Below are 19,857 nucleotides of genomic sequence, written 5' to 3'. Positions count from 1 at the left end.
GGGCCGCTGCTGGGAGTAAGTGTGCGAGGGCTCGGCCGGACCCGAGAGCCGTGCAGCGAACGATCTCGCTCGCTTCTGCGGCCGTTTCCCCTCCTGAACCTATTCCCCACCACGCCGGCCATGTCGGGATTTTAAAAGTTTGGGGGCAGCACGTTTTTCACTCAACTTGAATCCACTCACACACGTTTCCCTTATGTTGCCTTTAAAAAGCACCAACTTGTGTTATCATCATTATCATCTCATCCGGTGGTCGGCAGACTGTGGCCCTGGATCCAAATCCAGCCTGTTTTGGAATGGGCCTGCGTCCTAAGAACTTTAAGTTTTAAAGTGGAAAATGTAAACAAACAAAGAACCTGTTAGCCTTTCAGGGGAATAGTTGCTCCAAAGGCTGTGGATATTGCCTCTTGACTTGACAAACCACAATATTTACACTAGTTTCTGGCTCTTTATAGAAAAAAAAGTTTGCCAACCCCCGAATTTATCTTTTCTAGAATAATTTCTTTTACGTTTTTGGCCTCTTGTGTGTGACTGATGGCCTCACTTTTATCCGAATAGTCTTTCAGTAGCTGCTAACCCTTATGGGGTGTGTAGTGTTGCAGGCATACCAAGTTCTTTAATTCTTTCAAAACCATGGGAGTTAGGTGCTCTTATTATCCTTATTGTTCAGATGAGACAATTGAGTTGTAGATCGGTTATTTAAAGGCCACACGTAAGGTTTTGGACACAAAGTGACACTAAGCTGTTTAATCTCCACCCTCTTTGGGATGTTTAAGAATTAGAAAAGTGGTCTGTTGCATTCTGAAATTTTGTAGCTCTCCTTCTAAATATGTACATGCATGTTTTCTTAATAGTCAACATTTCTTTTTTAGTGCCCACTTTGTGCAACACATTTTGTAGACTCTAGCACTGTGGGGCATCCAAATATGAGACATGGGTTGATGCCCTCTAGTTTTCTCTTGGATGGTGGAGACAAACCTGTGCCCGTGAGGTAATGCCAGGGAGTAATGGGTATGGACTGTTATCCTGGTTAACCTCCAGTGTCTAAATGGAACCATTGGTATTAGCGCAAGAACCCTTCTCCAAGCAGGAAAAGTGAGAAGGAAGTCAGTCCTAAAGGGATGTGTGTGTGTGTGTGTGTGTGTGTGTGTGTGTGTGTGTGTAGTAAGGTTAAGTAAGAAAGTTGAAATTCACCTGTTGTTTATTTTTATTTTTTTTTACCTGGCAAGTCATTACTTAAATGCTTCAATAACACTGATACTTTTTGCCACAATTTATTAAGCTGTACAAACATTTGAAGGAACTGCCTGGGAGGTTTGTCGTCTACCTACCCTTTTCTCTCCTCTTCCTTCTTCCCTATTTCTATCTCTCCCTCTATCCTTTTCTCTCTCCCTCTCTCCCTCTATGTATATCTTTATCTATATCTAAGTTAGGAACTTAGCAGAGTATGTGCTTCATCTAGATCTTTGACTGGTGACTAATGAATTTTGATTTGCTTAACAAATTATATCACCAATGCAGAGTTCTATGGATCTAGTTAAAAGATTGATGAGTTTTAGGCCTATGTTTTATAAACATGTAAGTTGCAGACCCTTTCACCATTTGTAGCTTGATCTTTTGTGTTCTAGGTTTGTTATTGTGATATGAGCCTATTTGGCTTCTGTTTTTTAAAATGGTAAGGAGTAGTAAGTCAATTATCCGATCTGGATTTTGCTTTTCCTTTTGAAAGCAAAATCCAGTGATGGGATTCTATTGCCAAATTTGGCAGGCATTAGAAGTGCCTATGAACAATATCCTAAATACATTGAAGGAAAAATTTGAGGAACTAACAAATCATCTGTGGTTTTTAAGATTTGGGAGCTGACAGACATGTATTTCTTCTCTGTAGTGGTTAAAACTCAACATGAGGGTTGCTTTTTCAAACAATAGCAATTCCAGTAAGGTGGGGTTTATTTTTTTCCTTTTTTTTTTTTTTGGTAGTATGAGAGAGCAACGACTTAGTTTTAAGTGGAAAAACTCAGGAAGTTAATTGTAAATTCGCATCTATCTGAAATGATCTATAATAATAAGAGTGTAATATATTAATTAGACCAGGCAGCCAAACGAACTTCCAGATGTCATTCCAGAGGTCCTTCTGGATGAAGCCATGGCAGAGGCGGTGAGGGGTGATCAGGCAGGCAGGCAGAGTGGTTAGGGGCAATCAGGCAGGCAGGCAGAGGAGGTGCTCAGGCAGGCAGGCAAGTAGTTAGGGGTGATCAGCAGGCACACAGAGGGGCTAGGGGTGATCGCACAGGCAGGCTAGTGGTTAGGGACAATCAGGCAGGCAGGCAGAGGTGGTTAGCAGCCATCAGGCAGGCGGGTGAGTGGTTAGGGGTGATCACGCAGGCAGGTGAGTGGTTAGGGGCAATCAGGCAGACAGGCAGAGGGGTTAGGGGCGATCAGTCAGGCATGCAGAGGTGGTTAGGGGCAATCAGACAGGCAGGCGAGTGGTTAGGGGTGATCAGGCAGGCAGGTGAGCAGTTAGGAGCCAGGCGAGCAATTAGGAACCAGTGGTCCCAGATTGCAAGAGGAATGTCTGATTGCCTCTAAGGATCGGGCCTAAATCTGTAGTCAGACATCCTCCAAGGGGTCCTGGATTGCAAGAGGGTGCAGGCCTGGCTGGGGGTTCCCCCTTCCCCCCCCCCCCGCCCCCCCGCCACACACACACACTGACTAGACTTGTGGGATAATCATTACAACAATGATCCCATTTAACTTTTTACAGACATTATTTTTATAGCATTTATTATTTTCCTTTCTCTTTTTGTAAAGGCGTTATTTTGTATAGCAGTTTTAGGTAGAACTGAGTTGAAAGTACAGAGTCCTATCTACCTCCACCCCCATCTGCAGCCTCCCCCACTATCAACATCCTGTCCGACCGTGGTATGTTCTATAAACTTATATTGACATGTCATTATTGCCCAAAGTCCATAGTTTACAGTGGGGTTCAGTCTTTGTGTACATTCTATGGGTTTTGACAAATGTGTAATGACATGTATCCACCATTGTAGTACCACACAGAATAGTTTTACTGTCTGGAAAATTCTCTGTGCTCTGTCTATTCATCCTTCCTTTCCCTCCCAGCCCCTGGCAACTACTGAACTGTTTACTGTCTCTATAGTTGTACCTTTGCAGAATATCCTATCATTGGAATCATGCAGTATGCATATGTGGACTTATCAGATTGGCTTCTTTTACTTAGTAATATGTACTTAAGTTTCCATAGCTTTTCATGGCTTTTTAATGATGAGTAATATTCCATTGTCTGGATGTTCTATAGTTTATCCATTTACCTACTGAAGGACATCTTGGATACTTCCAAATTTGACAGTTATGACTAAGGCTGTTTTAAACATCTATGCACAGGATTGTATGGTAATAATGTATTTAGTTTTGTAAGAAACTGCCAACTGTCTTCCAAAGTGGCTATACTATTTGCATTTCTACCAGCAATGAATGAGAGAGAGTTCCCGTCCCAAATCTTCTTCAGAGTTTGGTATTGTCAGTGTTTTGGCTTTGGGCCTTCTAGTAGGTGTGTAGTGAATTACTTTTCTTATGTATATAAAAATTATCATCTGCCTATTTTTTCATATGCCTTCATACTTCTGTACGAACTCCTTTCTCTGGTAACTTGATTCTGTAGGTGGTTTCTGGATATCTGTGTTTTTTAAGCTTTGAAGATGATTCTGTTATGAAACCAGAGTTCAACACCACTTCTAGACACACTGTGAAGGATGCTTGGCACAGAGTAGGTCTTTAAGAAAGGTCTGCTGAACTGAACTAAATAAGTTACAATTAAGAAACTTTAATTTACTAAAGTCTCAAATGAGGATTTAAATGCAGTTTTGTCCTCCTAAACTTTTCTTATGCATTTACTCACCATGTTGTCTCTGTAATAATATATTGATGATGAAGATGATGTTCCCACACTTGTATAGCATTCACTCTGCAAGCTGCATTGCAAACCAAACAGGTTAGGTGAGTTGAAATTTCAACAGCAGCAAGTCAGCACGGATCCATCATATTGGCTAACAATTCAGCAACCTTGAATTAGGAGATCAGAAAGTATTGGATTTTACTTTTAAAAATCTACATGATCCACATTTCATCAGTATTGTGGATTAAATAGGTATTTGTGAGATAGCCTGATAACCTTACCATTTACCCTGTTATTCTTATGGAAAAGTATATTCACAAATTTCAAAAAACTACTTCACCTCCAGTATACTAATAACCTTTGTAAGCTTATTTGTAAATTGGAGTCTGCCTAGAGAGCTTATGGCCAAAATCAAGTATATTTTCTCAAAGTTGTCCTTTTTTTAAAAAAATATATATTTCTATAAAAAATACATATTTTTTAAATATTGATTTCAGAGAGGAAGGGAGAGGGAGAAAGAGATAGAAACATCAGTTATCGGCGCCTCCTGCATGCCCCCTATTGGGGATTGTGCCTGCAACCTGCATGTTTCCTGACTGGGAATTGAACCAGGATCTCCTGGTTCATAGGTGGATACTCAACCACTGAGCCACACTGATCAGACCAAAGTTGTCTTTTCTTAATATCAGAAATTGGTCTTGGGTAAATTCCAAGTGAAATAATAAACATCTTATGTCAATTAACTTTTGCTCTTATGAGGAATAAGATAAACTAATGTAAAGTTATGGTTGAGTCTCAGTGTTGGTCATTGAGCTTTGAAGTGTATTCTGGACCCGATACTGGGAAGCTCTCTAGATAAGAAAACTTTATGGCTTGAAGACTGCTTTACAGTAGCCAGCCTATTCAATTCAGGTCTTAATTTTGGATTTTATTGACTTTACACATGCAAACACACACACACACACACACACACACACACACACACTGAGGAATTTTATGCAAATCATGACTAAAATAGATCTTGTGTTTCTTTGGGTCTGTGCATTTTCCCATAACACATACTCAGATCTCAGGTGGTTTTCTATTTTTCTCTACCATGAAAGTTTGAATTGGTGTATTTTTTATTAATTGTTGATAGAGCAAACTAGATAATCTTATGTGAAAGCACTGAAAATTATAAAGTACTGTACAAGGAAATTTTTATTCTCTTAGGCCTTAGTGGGCTATGTAATTTATACTGGAAAAACAACAACACACAAACAAACAAATTTTACCTCTTTTCTGTTCTTACATTTATAGGAAGCAGACTAAATGGGAACATTGAATTATTGAGTTATATTTGTCTACGATATTCAGAAATTTCTCTGGAAAAACATCTTAAGAAAAATTAACTGGTGTTGGTTTTTCTGTAAATACATATAGGCAAAAATGAAATGAGTGGTACCATTCTATTCTATCTATTTCAAGGTCCAGTAGCTATTCTGCTTTTACTTTATTCAGGTTTATTTTTAGGATTTTGGAAATAATAAACAAATAGGTTAGAGACCTTGATTCAAAACATCTAAGCATTTCTCCTGGTAGCATAAGAAAATCTTCATTTTGTTTGACCTCAATAAATGCCAAAAATGAATATGTGGCAAACAAGTCACCAACAGTTCCTTTATGTTGTTATGTTTCTTCTGGCACAAACTTTTGATCATAATGCATGAAACATTCAATTCAAAACCAGAAAATCAAAGATAAGGGAACCACTTTGTATCAATACAAAGGCTATATAAAAACAGAGAGCCGTGCTCCCGGTCAAGAAACAACGTGAAGAATTTTAATAAGAGGTATTTTTATAGTACCTGAAGAAAACTGCTGTCACTTTAGAGCTGGTCACGGAGGAGAGGAGTGACTTCAGCATTATCCTTCAGCCTGGGTATCCATCAGGGTTTCCTTTCTGAGTTCCTGCCACATGATACCCAATTCATTTAATAATAAAGTTCTTGTTCTGGAGTACTCAGTTTAGTTAGCTTTTCTGTTTCTTAATATTCTTTCTCTAGATGGCTGAGCATAAATGAATTTGTTATTAGATGTCTAGTATCAACATAACAGTTGCTAAAGTAATGGGTATTAATCACAATTGCTCTTGGCTGTAAGTAACACAAAAGTGTAGATGGCAGCTTAATCAAATAGGTTTTTCTTCTGTAATAGAGGATCACAGGGGCAGTCAGTCCAGGCTGGTGCAGCTACTCCAGGAATGGGCTCTTCTGTGCTCCTTGCTCAGCCTTTGCATATGGTTTTCATGTCTGTAGTCGTGGATGGCTGCTGTACTTTGAGGAGTCAGATTTAAGCAGGAAGAAAGAAAGGTGGAGGGCAAAAGGTGAATGCCAGTTGAGCCAGGTCCTTTTTATCGGGAAGTCAATCTTTCCAGAAGCTCTACTCTGTTTTAAAATATAGATTTTATGGTTTTAATCAGGTATGGTGAGGCCAACTGATCAGGAGATGGTTGCCATTGAAAAGACAATTTATTACTCACAGTTCCCAAGGCAAAGAAGGGCACACCATGCAGGGCCACACTAGGGAACCCTAGGTCAGTGGAAGGCAGAAGGTGGAGAGAGCTAGGGAAACTGGAGGGGAAAGCCTTTATTGTGGCTTTCTCCTGAATGAATGGGCAAGGCAAGGAAGCAGGTTAGGATGGACTGGTTTGAATAATGTTATTGAGCTGAGGTCCCTTGGGGCTGCCCTTAGTTGTCTGATGCATAGCTCTGTGGTGATTAGGGCAGTTTAAGAGCCAGGTAAAGCCAGGGGATTGGGGGTAAGGTTTTGGATTGGTTAGTTTGCATATGAAATGTGCACTTACAGGTGAGTCATTCGTTTATTATCTCTAAGAATCCCATAACCCTGGGAAGGGTAGTTCTTTCCTTGTCAGTAATGCCCTAGGTATCAAAGCAGAAAATTCAGAAGCTAGAAAATGTGGTTAAAACACAATCCCTCTTATATCCTTTGCTAGAACTGTGTTTGTTGTCCATCCGTCACCACAAAGAATTCTGGGCACATTGTTACCCGAATAAATTGGAGTACTATTAGTAGTGAAGAAGAAATGAGTAGATATTGATTAAGCAACTAGTAGCATTTGGTACACAGTGTCACATGGGAAGAATTAGCATATAAAAAGTATATGTGTTGTTTAAATTGTGAGTTGCAAATTCAAATGCCACCAGAGGCCAGGTATGCCATAAAGAGTAAAGTGGGCTCAGTGGAAGATTACAGGGAGTGCTGGTGAGATGGAGGGTGCGTATACTCTTCAAAGTAGAAATGAAAAAACAATGTGATTTGTGGCCTATTAGCTATCAGTTGTGGTGCCTATTTAAAGTACATGTAATAGAAAGATGCTTATTAATTTTACTGAAGAGACTATAAATAGAAATATACTATATTTATCATGTTATTTAGCAATCATGTACACTACATTTTCTAATTAACTTGATGGTAACTCTTAAGTACCAACATTTTTGAAATAGTAGTTATTTTTTCCTGAACTTTTCATTTTGAAAGATTTCAGACCTACAGAAAAGTTGGAAAGAATAGTACAATGAACACACATATATCCTAACTTAGGTTAACTAATAGTTAACATATTGTTTTATTTACTTTGTCTTTTTCTTTCTCTTGAACCCATTTGAAAGTATACTACAGGTGTTATGGCACTTTATCTCTAAGTATGTCAACACGTTTTACCTAAGAACAAGGTTGTTTCTACATAAATAGAAAATAAATACACACATTCGAGAAATTTGTAACTGTAATAAATTTTAATATTCCACATTCAGTTTTATCCTACTTTTCCAATAATGTCTTTTTTTTAGCATTTAAAACAATTGAGGATCCAATCAAATATTATCTGGTCCTAGCTGTTTTGGTTCAATGGATAGAGTGTCGGCCGGCAGACTGAAGGGTTCCGGATTTTATTCTGGTCAAGGGCACGTACCTCAGTTGCAGGCTTGATCCCTAGCCCTGGTCGGGACACATGCAGGAGGCAGCCAATTGATGTGTCTCTCTCACATCAATGTTTCTCTCTCTCTGTCTCTTCACCTCCCTAACACTCTAAAAATCAATGAAAAAATATCCTTGGGTGAGGATTAACAACAACATATATATAATCTGTAATCTAGACCTGTTCTGTCTTTCATAGCACTAATGCTTTAGGAGTCCAGGCCAGTGATTTCATAGAATGCCCACGAGTTTGATTTGAATGATTGTTTCCACATAGTTAGACTCAGGTTAAGCATTCTGGGTAAGAGTATTCCATAGATGATGTGAACTGGGAGCAGCATGTCAGGAGGCCCAGCTCTTGGTTGTTCTGTTCGCCCTGTTTTTATTAGTGTGATCAGTTGGGGAAGGTGGTGCCAGACTTCTCCCAGTGAAGAGGACATTTCCTTCACAGTAGTCTATGGAGTGATGCCTTGAGACTTCATGAATATTGTTTCCCATCAAGCTTTCACCTGAAAATTAACATCCATTGATCCTTTACTGAGTTAGCTCATACTTTGGTGGTTACAAAATAGTGATTTTTGGGGTACTTTTTTTTCTTCTACATTAGCAGGCATTGTTTTATAAAGAAAGGCTTTTCTTCCCAGCCCTAGCCCCAGCCCCTTTCTTGAGTTCAGTATGAATTCATGGATTATTTTTGTATTGTTTGTGTTATATTCCACTATAATCATTATTCATATTGATGCCCAAGTTATTCCCAGTTTTGCTGGTCGTCTGAACTGCTGGATGTGAGATGTGTTTTCAGCATTTCCCACTCAAGGTGTGACTACTCTTCAGGGAGTGATATTATCTGTGACTCACTGTCCTCTCTTCTCTTTTTCTTTTCCTCCCAGTTGCCACCTGTGGATTGCAGCATAGGTCCTGAAGCTTGATCTTCTGCATTTGATGTCTCTTTCCCCTCATACATGTAAATTAAAGTTGGTGGTGATGTCTGTGTCCTAGTACTTTAGATGTGTGATATAGTTGGTTTTATTTGCTTTATTTATTGATCTTAGATTTGGTGGGAGGTATGTGGTATGATTAGGATTTTTAGGTGGGTATGGTTATTCTATATGAAACTGGAATTCCGTGATTTTAACTATTTTTATGGCTAAGATACCAAAATGTCTGACTTTCAAATGAAGTTTTCATTTATTGATGACTCCTATAATCAATAAGCAAACTTGGGGTAAGACTTTAGTACCTTTTGAATGATGTTATGTCATTTGTCCCTACTCTCAATAGCTTCTAGCCAGCATATTCTTTTTGAATCCTGGGGTTTCTTTGTTTTTCTGTAGCCTTTCTCTTTCCACTTGCAGACCAACATTAGTCATTTCTCCTATCCCCACCCCATTGTCAATGCTTTGCTTACTAAACCCTGTCCACTTTATTCTCTACTGTGAATAGAGAATTGGGAATTTAGATAACACATCTTGTTAGACTTGGGTATGACCGTTAGAATAAATAGGACCAAGTGAGAAATGAGGCCTCTTGGAGCTTTATTTAGAGCTTAAATTTTCTCAGAATGTCTACTTGCTGGTTAAATAGCCATTCTGCTTTATTTCCAGTTTTGTTCGTATATTGTAGTAAATAATCTAAAAAATAATGTTTAACCTAATGATGATGAGGGCAGTACAGTGTTAAGAGCAAAGGTATCTCTAGAATCAGATTCTGTGAGTTCAAATCCTGGTTCCACTGCTCATTGGCTACGTAACTTCACGTAGTTGCCTAATCTCTCCGTACCGCCATTTCTCATCTATAAAGATGAAGATAATAGTATCTTCTTCACAGATTTTGTGAAGATTAAAAAGGATAATACATGATATGTATAGTGTTCTTGATACATGATTGCTGTTACAGTTAATATATTAATAACAATGTGTGGATATTCATTCTGCACAAGGAGCAGTGATCAACTGTTAAAGTAAGTAGGTCCTAAGATATTTAGGATAATTTATTTGTGACCTATCTTCCACCTACCACCCACCCTTCTCACCCCATCCTGAAATTAAAATAAGCTTTAATGATAATTTATTAAACCTTTAAGCTTTCCATTGAGAAAACATAATATTTTTAAAACTTACTCATTTGTTAGAGGTATGGTTTAAAAGGGACAATTATAGCTAAGTGCCTGAGGGATGTTAATTTCAAAGACTTTAAAGCACTTTTTTGGTTCTTTATAGAGATGCACATCTAGCAATGAAATTACATTGTGTGGAGTCATATGACCACTAGAGGTCATATTATACTTTTATATTATTTAAAAATCGTTCTTGCTGGTGTGTCTGTCAGTGAAGCCTACTTCAGACAGCTAGGAAGAGTCTATTATTGCTTCCTGCAAAAATATAGATTGGAAAAAAAGAAACCCAAGCTGGACAATTACAAGAACCATCATTATGTGTCATGGTTTTATGTTTGACAGTTTATTACTCTACTAGAGGCCTGGTGTATGAAATTTGTGCATGGGAAGGGGGATTCCCTCAGCCCAGCCTGCACCCTCTCGCAATCAGGGACCTTTCGGGGCATGTCCAACTGCTGGTTTAGGCCCGATCCCGCAGGAATCCCTTCGGGATCGGGCCTAAACTGGCAGTTGAACATCCCTCTTACAATCCGGGACCGCTGGCTCCTAACCACTCGCCTGCCTGCCTGATCGCCCCTAACCACCTCTGCTTGCCTGCCTGATCGCCCCTAACCACTCACCTGCCTATCTGATCGCCCCTATCCACTCTGCCTGCCTGACTGATTGTCCCTAATCACCTCTGCTTGCCTGTCTGATCACCCCTAACCACTCACCTGCCTGCCTGATTGTCCCTAACCACCTCTGCTTGCCTGCCTCATCACCCCTAACCGCCTCTGCCTACCTGTCTGATCTTCCCTAACTACTAGCCTGCCTGACTGATTGCCCCTAACCACTCTCCTGCCTGCCTCATTGCCCCTAACCACTCGCCTGCCTGCCTGATCACCCCTGACTGCCTCTGCCTGCCTGCCTACCTCTAACTGCTCACTGGGGTGCGGGGCCAGCCAGGGCGAGGGGCTGTGATCGTTCTGGTTGTCCGCCATTTTGCTCGCTGGGCTTTTATTATACAGGATAGTATTGGTTAGCAAATTGACTTGTATTGTTGAACTTAACAATGAGATCTTAGTATTCAAGTTAGAAATATAAACTTCTTACTCTCAGCCACAGAATGATTTGCATTTATTGAAACTATGTCTGAATGATTACATGTAGATGTAGAATCACATGAATATTTCCTCACATATTTTTATTAATAACAGTATGAATTTGGAGGACTACCTACTCAAAAATGACCTACAGAAGTTACTTAAATTCTCTAAGCTTTCAATTTCCAAATATGTAAAATGTGAATAATAGCTATAACAGTATTGAGTACTGTTTATAGTGAATCTCAACACTTAAGTGAAAGCTGTATGCAAATGGTAAAGTGGGTTACCCGATAACTGCTGTTGATTTTGGCCCACTAAGGTACATTATTGGGAAGATTATAGGAACTTCTGAATTTCTATCCTTTCTTTTCTGGTAGGATACGTTATAGTTTATATTTATGTTTCTGAAATAACCATGGTGGCTAATAGTGGCTAATTTTAATAGGGCTGCCTTTAAGATACTTAGTTCAATGAAGGCCTGAGAGGGGGCAGGAGTGAGGAGGAGGGGCGATAATGGGGGAAAGAGAGAGCATCTGTAATATTTTCAACAATAAAAAAGATACTTTATTTTAGAAAATATTCTAAATATTAACTTGCAGCTGTGTGGAAAATTTTTGGATGTGGAATTCATTCTGCTGTGATGCTTGATGTTACTACTTTTGAGTTACAGTCTTAAGTGTGGAACTGCTCTCTGGCTTAAAAAAATGGGTATTGATTCCTGGTAGTTTCACATTTTGCCAGGTTTTGCAAATCTAATGGATTTAATTGAATTTAGGCATTGCTGTAGTTTCTGCTTTTACCTATCATTTTGGTTTTGATGTGGGTAAATGATAGATACCAAGGTAACCATAAGATGGACCAAATAATTATCCTAAATCGATGCTTGAAATGTTGTCATATGAATCAGCCACAAATTACAAAGGTAATATGAACTATTGAGTTTATAGCCATGCAGCCAGGGCTTGATTGGCAATTTTAGCATTTAAAGTGCAAACAGTTTTTAAACTTTTGTATGCAGAAATGATTGTGAGCATAAGTAGAGCACTATTGGCTCAAACACAGAAAGCAAATATATATATTAGATGATAGTCTTGTCTTCACTGTAAACATTTGATTGTCACTACTCCCTCTCCTACCTTCCTGTTGTCTTAAGTAGTGCTGATGGCTCCAGAGCTCAAATGCAGGTCTGCTTGACCCCAAAGCCTGTAGCCTTACCTTATACACTTACTAAACTGCTGCTTTTAAAAGCTGTTGGTCATCATGACCTACACTACATTTCCTGTATTTGAAATGTTTTCTAATAAGTACATATTATATAGATTTTTTCTCATTTTATGAATATTATTGATAAGAATCCCCACTAAATGTCTGCCTTGAATGGAAACCATCATGTAGGTTTTGGGATCTGTTAGATTGCAAGCTTGAGTCTCTGCTTAGCCATTTATTCTTCTCTGAATTTGGGGCAGGTCTCTTAATCTCTGAGTTGTTTTGTTTTTTTGTTCAATGAGGACAATCATGGTTTGTTGTGGTTGTTATTGTTGTTTTTTTGGGGAGGTGGCTGTATTTGAAATTTTTATTTTTTTCCACTGTAGATAACAGACAAGAGAGTGTCCAGAAGACATGCGATTCTTGAGGTGGTGGGTGGTCAGCTTCGAATCAAACCGGTAAATATGTTAATGATACATTTTAACGTTTTGTCTCTCACTTTTTCCCAGCTTCGGATCAGAGGGGCTTATTTTTTAAGTTATGGAAATAGGAAATTAATGTCAAAACATATCCTTCTTATTGCCAGGAGATAATTGGGAGATAAAGATCAAACTATTTACCTTCTTTCCTATAGGGCAGTGTTACATTTACACAGAATTTAATGAAAGATGACTACCAGTTCACATGTACATGATTATTTTGTTCATGACTGGGTATTACAAATAAGATCCTATAAAAAAGCTCATAACTAAGGTGGTGGGGTAGTGACCAAAGTCACTTTAAGTGTTATAGAGTTATATTTTAATAGATTTCTATACCTCTATGTGTAGAGTTGACTATTTCTAAAATTTAGACCTTATTCAACTTTAGGATTTTAAAAATAATTGTAATTTGAAAGTTCCTGTTAAGGGCTAGAATTTTAATTACTTGCTTTTAGTTTAAGCACTGATATGTTGTAGGGAAAGCAGGTTCTGAGAATATACTATGTGATCATTCCTTTTCATTTGCAGAATCTATTGTATAGGAGAATGAAATATGTGTATGAGGGTCCATTTATTTTAGACTTGATGCTGGTGTGTTCAAATTATTAATATGGAATGAATTTCATTAATTTATAACATTTAAAAACCTACATGTATGTTCATCTTAATATGTATAACTTCCTGTTGTTTTATTAGTTCTTTTTTTAATACAGATAGTACTTTTATTATCCTATGTTGAACTATCTCCAAATTTGAGAAATATCCTTTTAATTCTAGTATTCAATGAATTCACACCACCTCAACCTTAAATAAATACTTTTAAAGAAAGTTTGTATCTCATTCTACATTGTCTTAGTGTCTTGAAAAGTGCTAATATCTGTAGTCGGCATTCTTGGGGGGGGGGGCCTTATTTACCATCAGTTATTTGTCTTTGAGTCCAACTATCTTATTCTTCATAGTGAGACTTAGTAGACCATAAGCTTGTTGAATATAGGGACACTGACTAAATCTTCATATCTCTAGAATCTAGCATAATAGTTAATATTTATTCAGTTCATGAGTAAATGCTGCAGTGAGAACTATATGTGGCATTTCTAGGAATGGGGATATCATGGATTTTTATAAAAGTACTAGAGGCCTGGTGTACGAGATTCATGCACTCGGGGGAGGGGGGAAGGACCCTCAGCCCAGCCTGCGCCCTTTCACAGTCCAGGACCCCTCAGGGGACATCCCCGGAGGGGTCCATAGAGCTGCCGCAGAGGTAGGAGAAGTTCCTGCCACTGCCGCTACGCTCACCAGCTGTGAGCCCAGCTTCTGGCTGAGTGGTGCACTCCCTGTGGGAGCGTACTGACCACCAGAGCAGCTCCTGCGTTAAGCATCTGCCCCCTGGTGGTCAATGTGCATCATAGCAACCGGTTGTTCCACTGTTCAGTCAATTTGCATATTAGTCTTTTATTATATAGGAGGACTAGAGGCCCGGTGCACAAAATTCGTGCCTGGGTAGGGTCCCTAGGCCTGACCTGTGGTCAGGGCTGATCTTCCCTGGCTGCCAGCAGCCGGCCCTCCCCCCTCTGCTGCCACCAGTTGCCCTCTGTGTGTGGGGTGATCGGTGGGGGGATAGGGGCCCCGGCACCACCCGTGTCTGCCTCCACCTACCCCTAGTTTCCTGTTCCCCATCGGGTGATCAGAGCCTGCTGGCCAGGGGAAGGGACCAAGAGGTTGGCTGGCAGGCCCCCAGGCCTGCGGGCTGGGGGCAGCTCCTGCGTTGAGCGCCTGCCCCCTGGTGGTCATTGTGCATCATAGCGACTGGTTGTTCTGCTGTTCGGTCGATTTGCATATTAGCCTTTTATTATATAGGACTAGAGGCCCAGTGCACAAAAATTTGTGCACTCAGGGGGGTCCCTCAGCCCGGCCTGTGCCCTCTCGCAGTCTGAGATCCCTCGGGGGATGACCACTTGCTGTCTTAGGCCCGCTCCCCGGCGGATTGGGCCTAAGCTGGCAGTCAGACATCACTCTGGCAGCCCGGGAGCCCTTGGGGGATGTCCACTTGCCAGCAGGGAGCAGGCCTAAACTGCAGTTGGACATCCTTAGCGCTGCTGAGGAGGCAGGAGAGGCTCCCACCACCACCGCTGTACTGGCAGCCATCAGCCTGGCTTGTGGCTGAGCAGAGTTCCCTGTGTGGGAGTGCACTGACCACCAGGGAGAAGCTCATAGTGACCAGTGAATCCCAGTTGCTCTGCTGTTAGGGTCAATTTGCATATTGCCCTTTTATTATATAGGATAGAGGCCTGGTATATGGGAGGGGGCCAGCTGGTTTGCCCTGAAGGGTGTCCTGGATCAGGGTGGGGGTCCTGCTTGGGTGCCTGGACAGCCTGGGTGAGGGGCTGAGGGCCGTTTTCAGACTGGCCACATCCCCTTCAGGTGGGGGTTCCCGCTGGAGTGCCTGGCCAGCCTGGGTGAGGGGCTGGGGGCTGTTTTTAGGCTGGCCACACCCCCTTCAGGGTGGGGGGGTCCTGCTGGGATGCCTGGTCAGTCTGGGTGAGGGATGGATGGCTGTTTGCAGGCTGGCCAAGCCCACAGCGGGGACCCTCACCCCATGAGGGTGTGGCCATCCTAAGTGAGGGGCTGATGGCTGTTTGCAGGCTGGCCATGGCCCCCAGACACCCAAGCTCTCAGTGGAGGCTGGCTGGAAGCAGGTATCTGGGGTTTATTTATCTGCTATAATTGAAACTTTGTTGCCTTCAGCGGAGGCCACAGCCAGCCAGGGCAGACAGGAAGCTTGGCTTCCTCCATCGCCAGGGCAATCAAGCCTCCTGCTTGCTCCAGCTCTGTGGTTTCTTTTTATAGTTACTTTTTAAACAAGCCACCCCCATCTTGGTTGGGTTAATTTGCATATAGTCACTCTGATTGGCTGGTGGGCTTGGCTTGGGGGCATAGCAGAGGTATGGTCAATTTGCATGTTTCTCTTTTATTAGATTAGATAGTTTCAATTAAATTCCTATTCCCTTGAAATAGATTTATTTATTTATTCATCTACTTATTGTAGCTGTACCTACAAGGTGCAATTTAGAGAAATACTAGTATTGAGAAATTCTAAAACTGCCTTTTTTTTTTCTTTTTAAAAATTGACTTTGTTAATAGAAGTTTTAGAGATCTTGAAAGTAGTGAGAATGAGGAGAACAAGTGATTTCTAGTTCATTTATTTTAACGTACACTACATATTTTTATTTGCTATGCTAAAGCAATTTAAATATACAAGTGTAATAAAGAGTTGAGAGATAAGTTTTAGCTTAAAACATTATAAAATTATGTAAATGAATATAGCAAATGTTTTATTATGAAGATCCCTTCTGTATACTGTATGCTTCAAATTATGTTTAAGTGATTAAATATATTTTCTGCTCTCCTTCAATTTAGAAAGCTAATCTAATAAGAAGTAGCTTTTACTATGATAGATGAGTGCAATTAAGCAATTACTAATTTGTACTTTTAAATTTGTCTTTTTTCTCTCTAATATTTTCCTCTAAAAGTCTCTGTTAGTAGTTCTTAGAAGTAGTGCATGAAGAGATAATGTTAGCTCATGAGAAGATAATGATTTTTTTTTTCAAATTTAAGCTAGTCTGATATCAGCAGGGAGAAAATACATTATAAAGGCCAAATGATAATATTCTCTATAAATGACTTTATCACCAATGGTTCGTTATGTCCTCAGGGTGAACTCATGGCTGTCAATGCTCTTATTTCATTTTAATAGAATCTTACTCTTTTTGGTTCTTGGTGATCAAGAGAAGTTACATAGATATGTAAAAATTGTAAGATATATTTTTGTCTTCATTTGATATCGATCCTCAAAATATACATATTTGGGTGATTGTGTTTTTTCTATTGCGCAATAAAATTCTTGAATTGTGATTGTTTTTCTTCCCATAAAATTTTGAGTGTACTTATAAAATAGCTATACAATACTGCAGTAGCTTTTCCACAACTTTTGCAAAAGAGAGAGAATTCTTTCTAAATTAAAAAAATAACAACATTGACAATAAGAGGAACCTATTTTTTTGGGTACAAAGCAATCTTTCATTAATATTTGATGATAACTCCAAGAGTAAACTATAGAAAATTGACCATATTTTAGTTCCATTTATTCAGGGATAATGTATCTTTTGCACCAATTCTACAATAATAACATCTCTTTAGGTTCACCTTTATAATCCCAGGGATATGTTAAAAGGCACACAACAATGATATGATTCTGATATGGCAGTTCATATCTTCCATTCACTGTGGGCTTGGGTTTGCCTGCCCTTGTCTGCCTGAGGAATCAAAGTTAAACTAACCTCATTGAAGGAATTTGAGAGACTTCCATCTTTTTTAGTCTTGGAAGAGTTTGAATATTCAAAAAATTCTTTAAAACTTGGGTCTGGTTTTCGGAGGGATTCGAAAGATTTTTAATTATTAATTGTATTTTTTAAATATTATAGGTCAAATTCAATCGTCTTTTCTTTTTATAGTTACTTTTTAAACAAGCCACCCGCATACACACATAAACATCCATTTTTAAAAGTGTTGTTTATATTCTTAAAGATAATTGTCAATTTTGGCGCAAATCTATTGGCATAAAGTATTTATAATATTTTATTATTGTCCACGTTTTCCTTTATATGTAGTTATGTCATTGTTTTTCTCCAAATTTTTTGTATGTACATGTGTATGTCTTCTCTCTTTGTATTTATTAATATTGTTAGATTTTTAAAAACTATCTGTTGAACTTCATGTGTAGCTTTTTAGTTGGAGTGTATATAGTTTAACATTGATTTTTAAAACATATTCAATGAATTATATTGATTTAGGTATAAGTTATAGGACCAAACATTAGAGTTTTTGGAATATTATTTTTTGCTCTTAGTTCTGGGATTCCCCGTATGAATAGTTTTAGGAAAAGAAAAAGGATGATCATAGACCACACACATTGGTCTGCTTTTTTTGTGGCTGAATTTGCTAAATGCTTGATATTTAACCTCCTAAAATTTAAATAAGCGCTTTAACGTAAAAAAAAAAAAATACTCAAACTGAATGTTTTCTTAACTTTGGGTTTGTGATGCATTTTTAAAAAAATTATTTTTATTGTTGAAAGTCTTACAGATGTCTCTCCATTTCCCCCTTTTGACCTGTCTATCCCCCAACCCAACCCCCAGCCAAATAAAATTTATCTTATTGAGAATGGAATTGAAATTGTTTTAGTGGTGAATCTATTTAAAAGTATTTTATGTTTTCTACTCTTAGAATTTTATACCTTGTATTTAATGTTTGTAAATTTAGGACTATACCATTATTTAATGTTTAGAGATTCATCTCAGTTTCTAAAATACTCATGAATAACAACATGATCATATCTTATAAGAGGCAAACCTCACTGAACGAATGTTCAGTGTTCTAGAAGAAACTAATGTACATTCCTGCTTTGACTATTGTCCCTCCTGTTACCCAATATTGCTGACTCTGGTGACCATGGCATACTCAAGGAAGGGTAGGCTTCCCTTAAAAGAAGTGATTTTCAAGGAGTAATAGGGAGTGATTCCAAGCCCAGCAGTGTGCACAAGCTCAGAACCTGGTGGCTTGTCATGCCTTGTTGCACTCAAAATCTCTGGCCAGAGAGCCACTTTGGGGGGTAAATTAGGGGTGACTGCTAGCATAATGAAAGGCTTCTAAACATTAAGTTTAAATTAGAACTTGATTTAAAAAATGAAACATTCACAACTTTTTTAGGAATATGGTGCATCACTGCATCTCCATTCCTATGTAGTCTTGTGCATGGTTTGAAAAATGATCCTGATCAATAAAATAATTGCCTACTAATTTGTATAGCCTCTGTTTTAAATTTTTACCTCTATCCCTAATCTCTAAATTTAATTTTACTGCTTGCTTTTAACACAGATTTAAAGAAAATACAAATGTTTTCAGTTGCAGGTTCACCTAGGGGTCTGATGGCCAAATCCTCATGAAAGTAAATTGCCAGGACTAGGTAGATTACATTCATTCTAAATTTCAACATTGTCCTTTTTTTTCTTAAATAAAATTTGGGCATATAGGTAACAATGCTTAGTATTTTCCAATAACAGCTTTTGTTGCATTGCTCCCTGTTCTATATTAGTATCTCCCCCCGCCCCCCAGCTTGGTTAAACATACTGTTTGGACAGTTCAGCTTTTTTTCTTTACAAGTTGAGCTAAATAGTTTCTAGGTTTCTTTCCCCAAATTTCATGGTTCTGTGGTTAGTTTAAAAGGATAATGTTATGATATTTGATGAAGTTATGTAGAGTGAGAAAGTTACTTGGGGGTTTTGAAAGCCAGGAAGCTTATGTGCCTAGCTGCTTGCTATTGGGGGCTTTTTAGAAGATGAAAGTGATTATTGTTTAAAAATTTATCTTATAGAGAATGGAATTGAAATTGTTTTAGTGGTGAATCTATTTAAGTGACTCAACAGGTAGCATTTTTAGTAAATACATTAGATTTTAAGCCTCACTTCTTATAGTAAACTCTTTGGAGCCATTCCTGATATTATTCACTAATGACTGATAGTTGAAATATTGATTCTTCCTGCTATTAGAGACTTCTGTGGTAGGTACAGTTATATGCAGCCATGGACCTGACAGTCTAGTGGTGATTTATCAGATGATTATAGGTAACCTTTGAACTTATAGGAACTGATTCAAACAATTCATATAGAGGGTATGATGGGATAAGACATGTTTTATCACAACATTCTAGACTTGTTTATATTTTCCTTAGTTTATATTTTATATAGGCTTACCATTTTTAAAAAATGAAAGTGAATATCTAATCTAAGAAAAGACAAACATGCAAATTGACCATACCTTTGCTATGCCTTAAGCCACGCCCACCAGCCAGTCAGGGCAACTATATGCAAATTAACCCAACCAAGATGGCAGCCGGCAGCCACGGAGCTGAAGCGAGCAGGAAGCTTGGTTGCTCCAGTGATGGAGGAAGCCAAGCTTCCCGGCCAGCTCTGAGCTCCACTGAAGGCAACAAAGTTTCAATTATAGAAGGTAAATAAATCC

The 19,857-nt window shown here is 38.9% G+C and overlaps 1 protein-coding gene across 1 annotated transcript in view; it reads left to right on the top strand.

Annotated features, from left to right (window-relative positions):
- The first annotated feature begins 1,653 nt into the window (after window positions 1–1,653).
- Window positions 1,654–19,857, top strand: part of APLF (aprataxin and PNKP like factor) — a 56,498-nt gene continuing 38,294 nt past the window's right edge. Inside the window, exons 1-2 of the mRNA XM_014532083.1 lie at window positions 1,654–1,672; window positions 12,685–12,756. Coding sequence (XP_014387569.1) covers window positions 1,670–1,672; window positions 12,685–12,756 — 75 coding nt within the window. The 5' untranslated portion in view covers window positions 1,654–1,669. The remainder of the gene's footprint in view (window positions 1,673–12,684; window positions 12,757–19,857) is intronic.

Source organism: Myotis brandtii, unplaced genomic scaffold, assembly GCF_000412655.1.
Source record: "Myotis brandtii unplaced genomic scaffold, ASM41265v1 scaffold84, whole genome shotgun sequence".
In the NCBI taxonomy this organism is placed as follows: Eukaryota; Metazoa; Chordata; class Mammalia; order Chiroptera; family Vespertilionidae; genus Myotis; species Myotis brandtii.
Note: the sequence above shows the minus strand (reverse complement) of the source record. Positions and strands in the feature narration are given on the sequence as shown.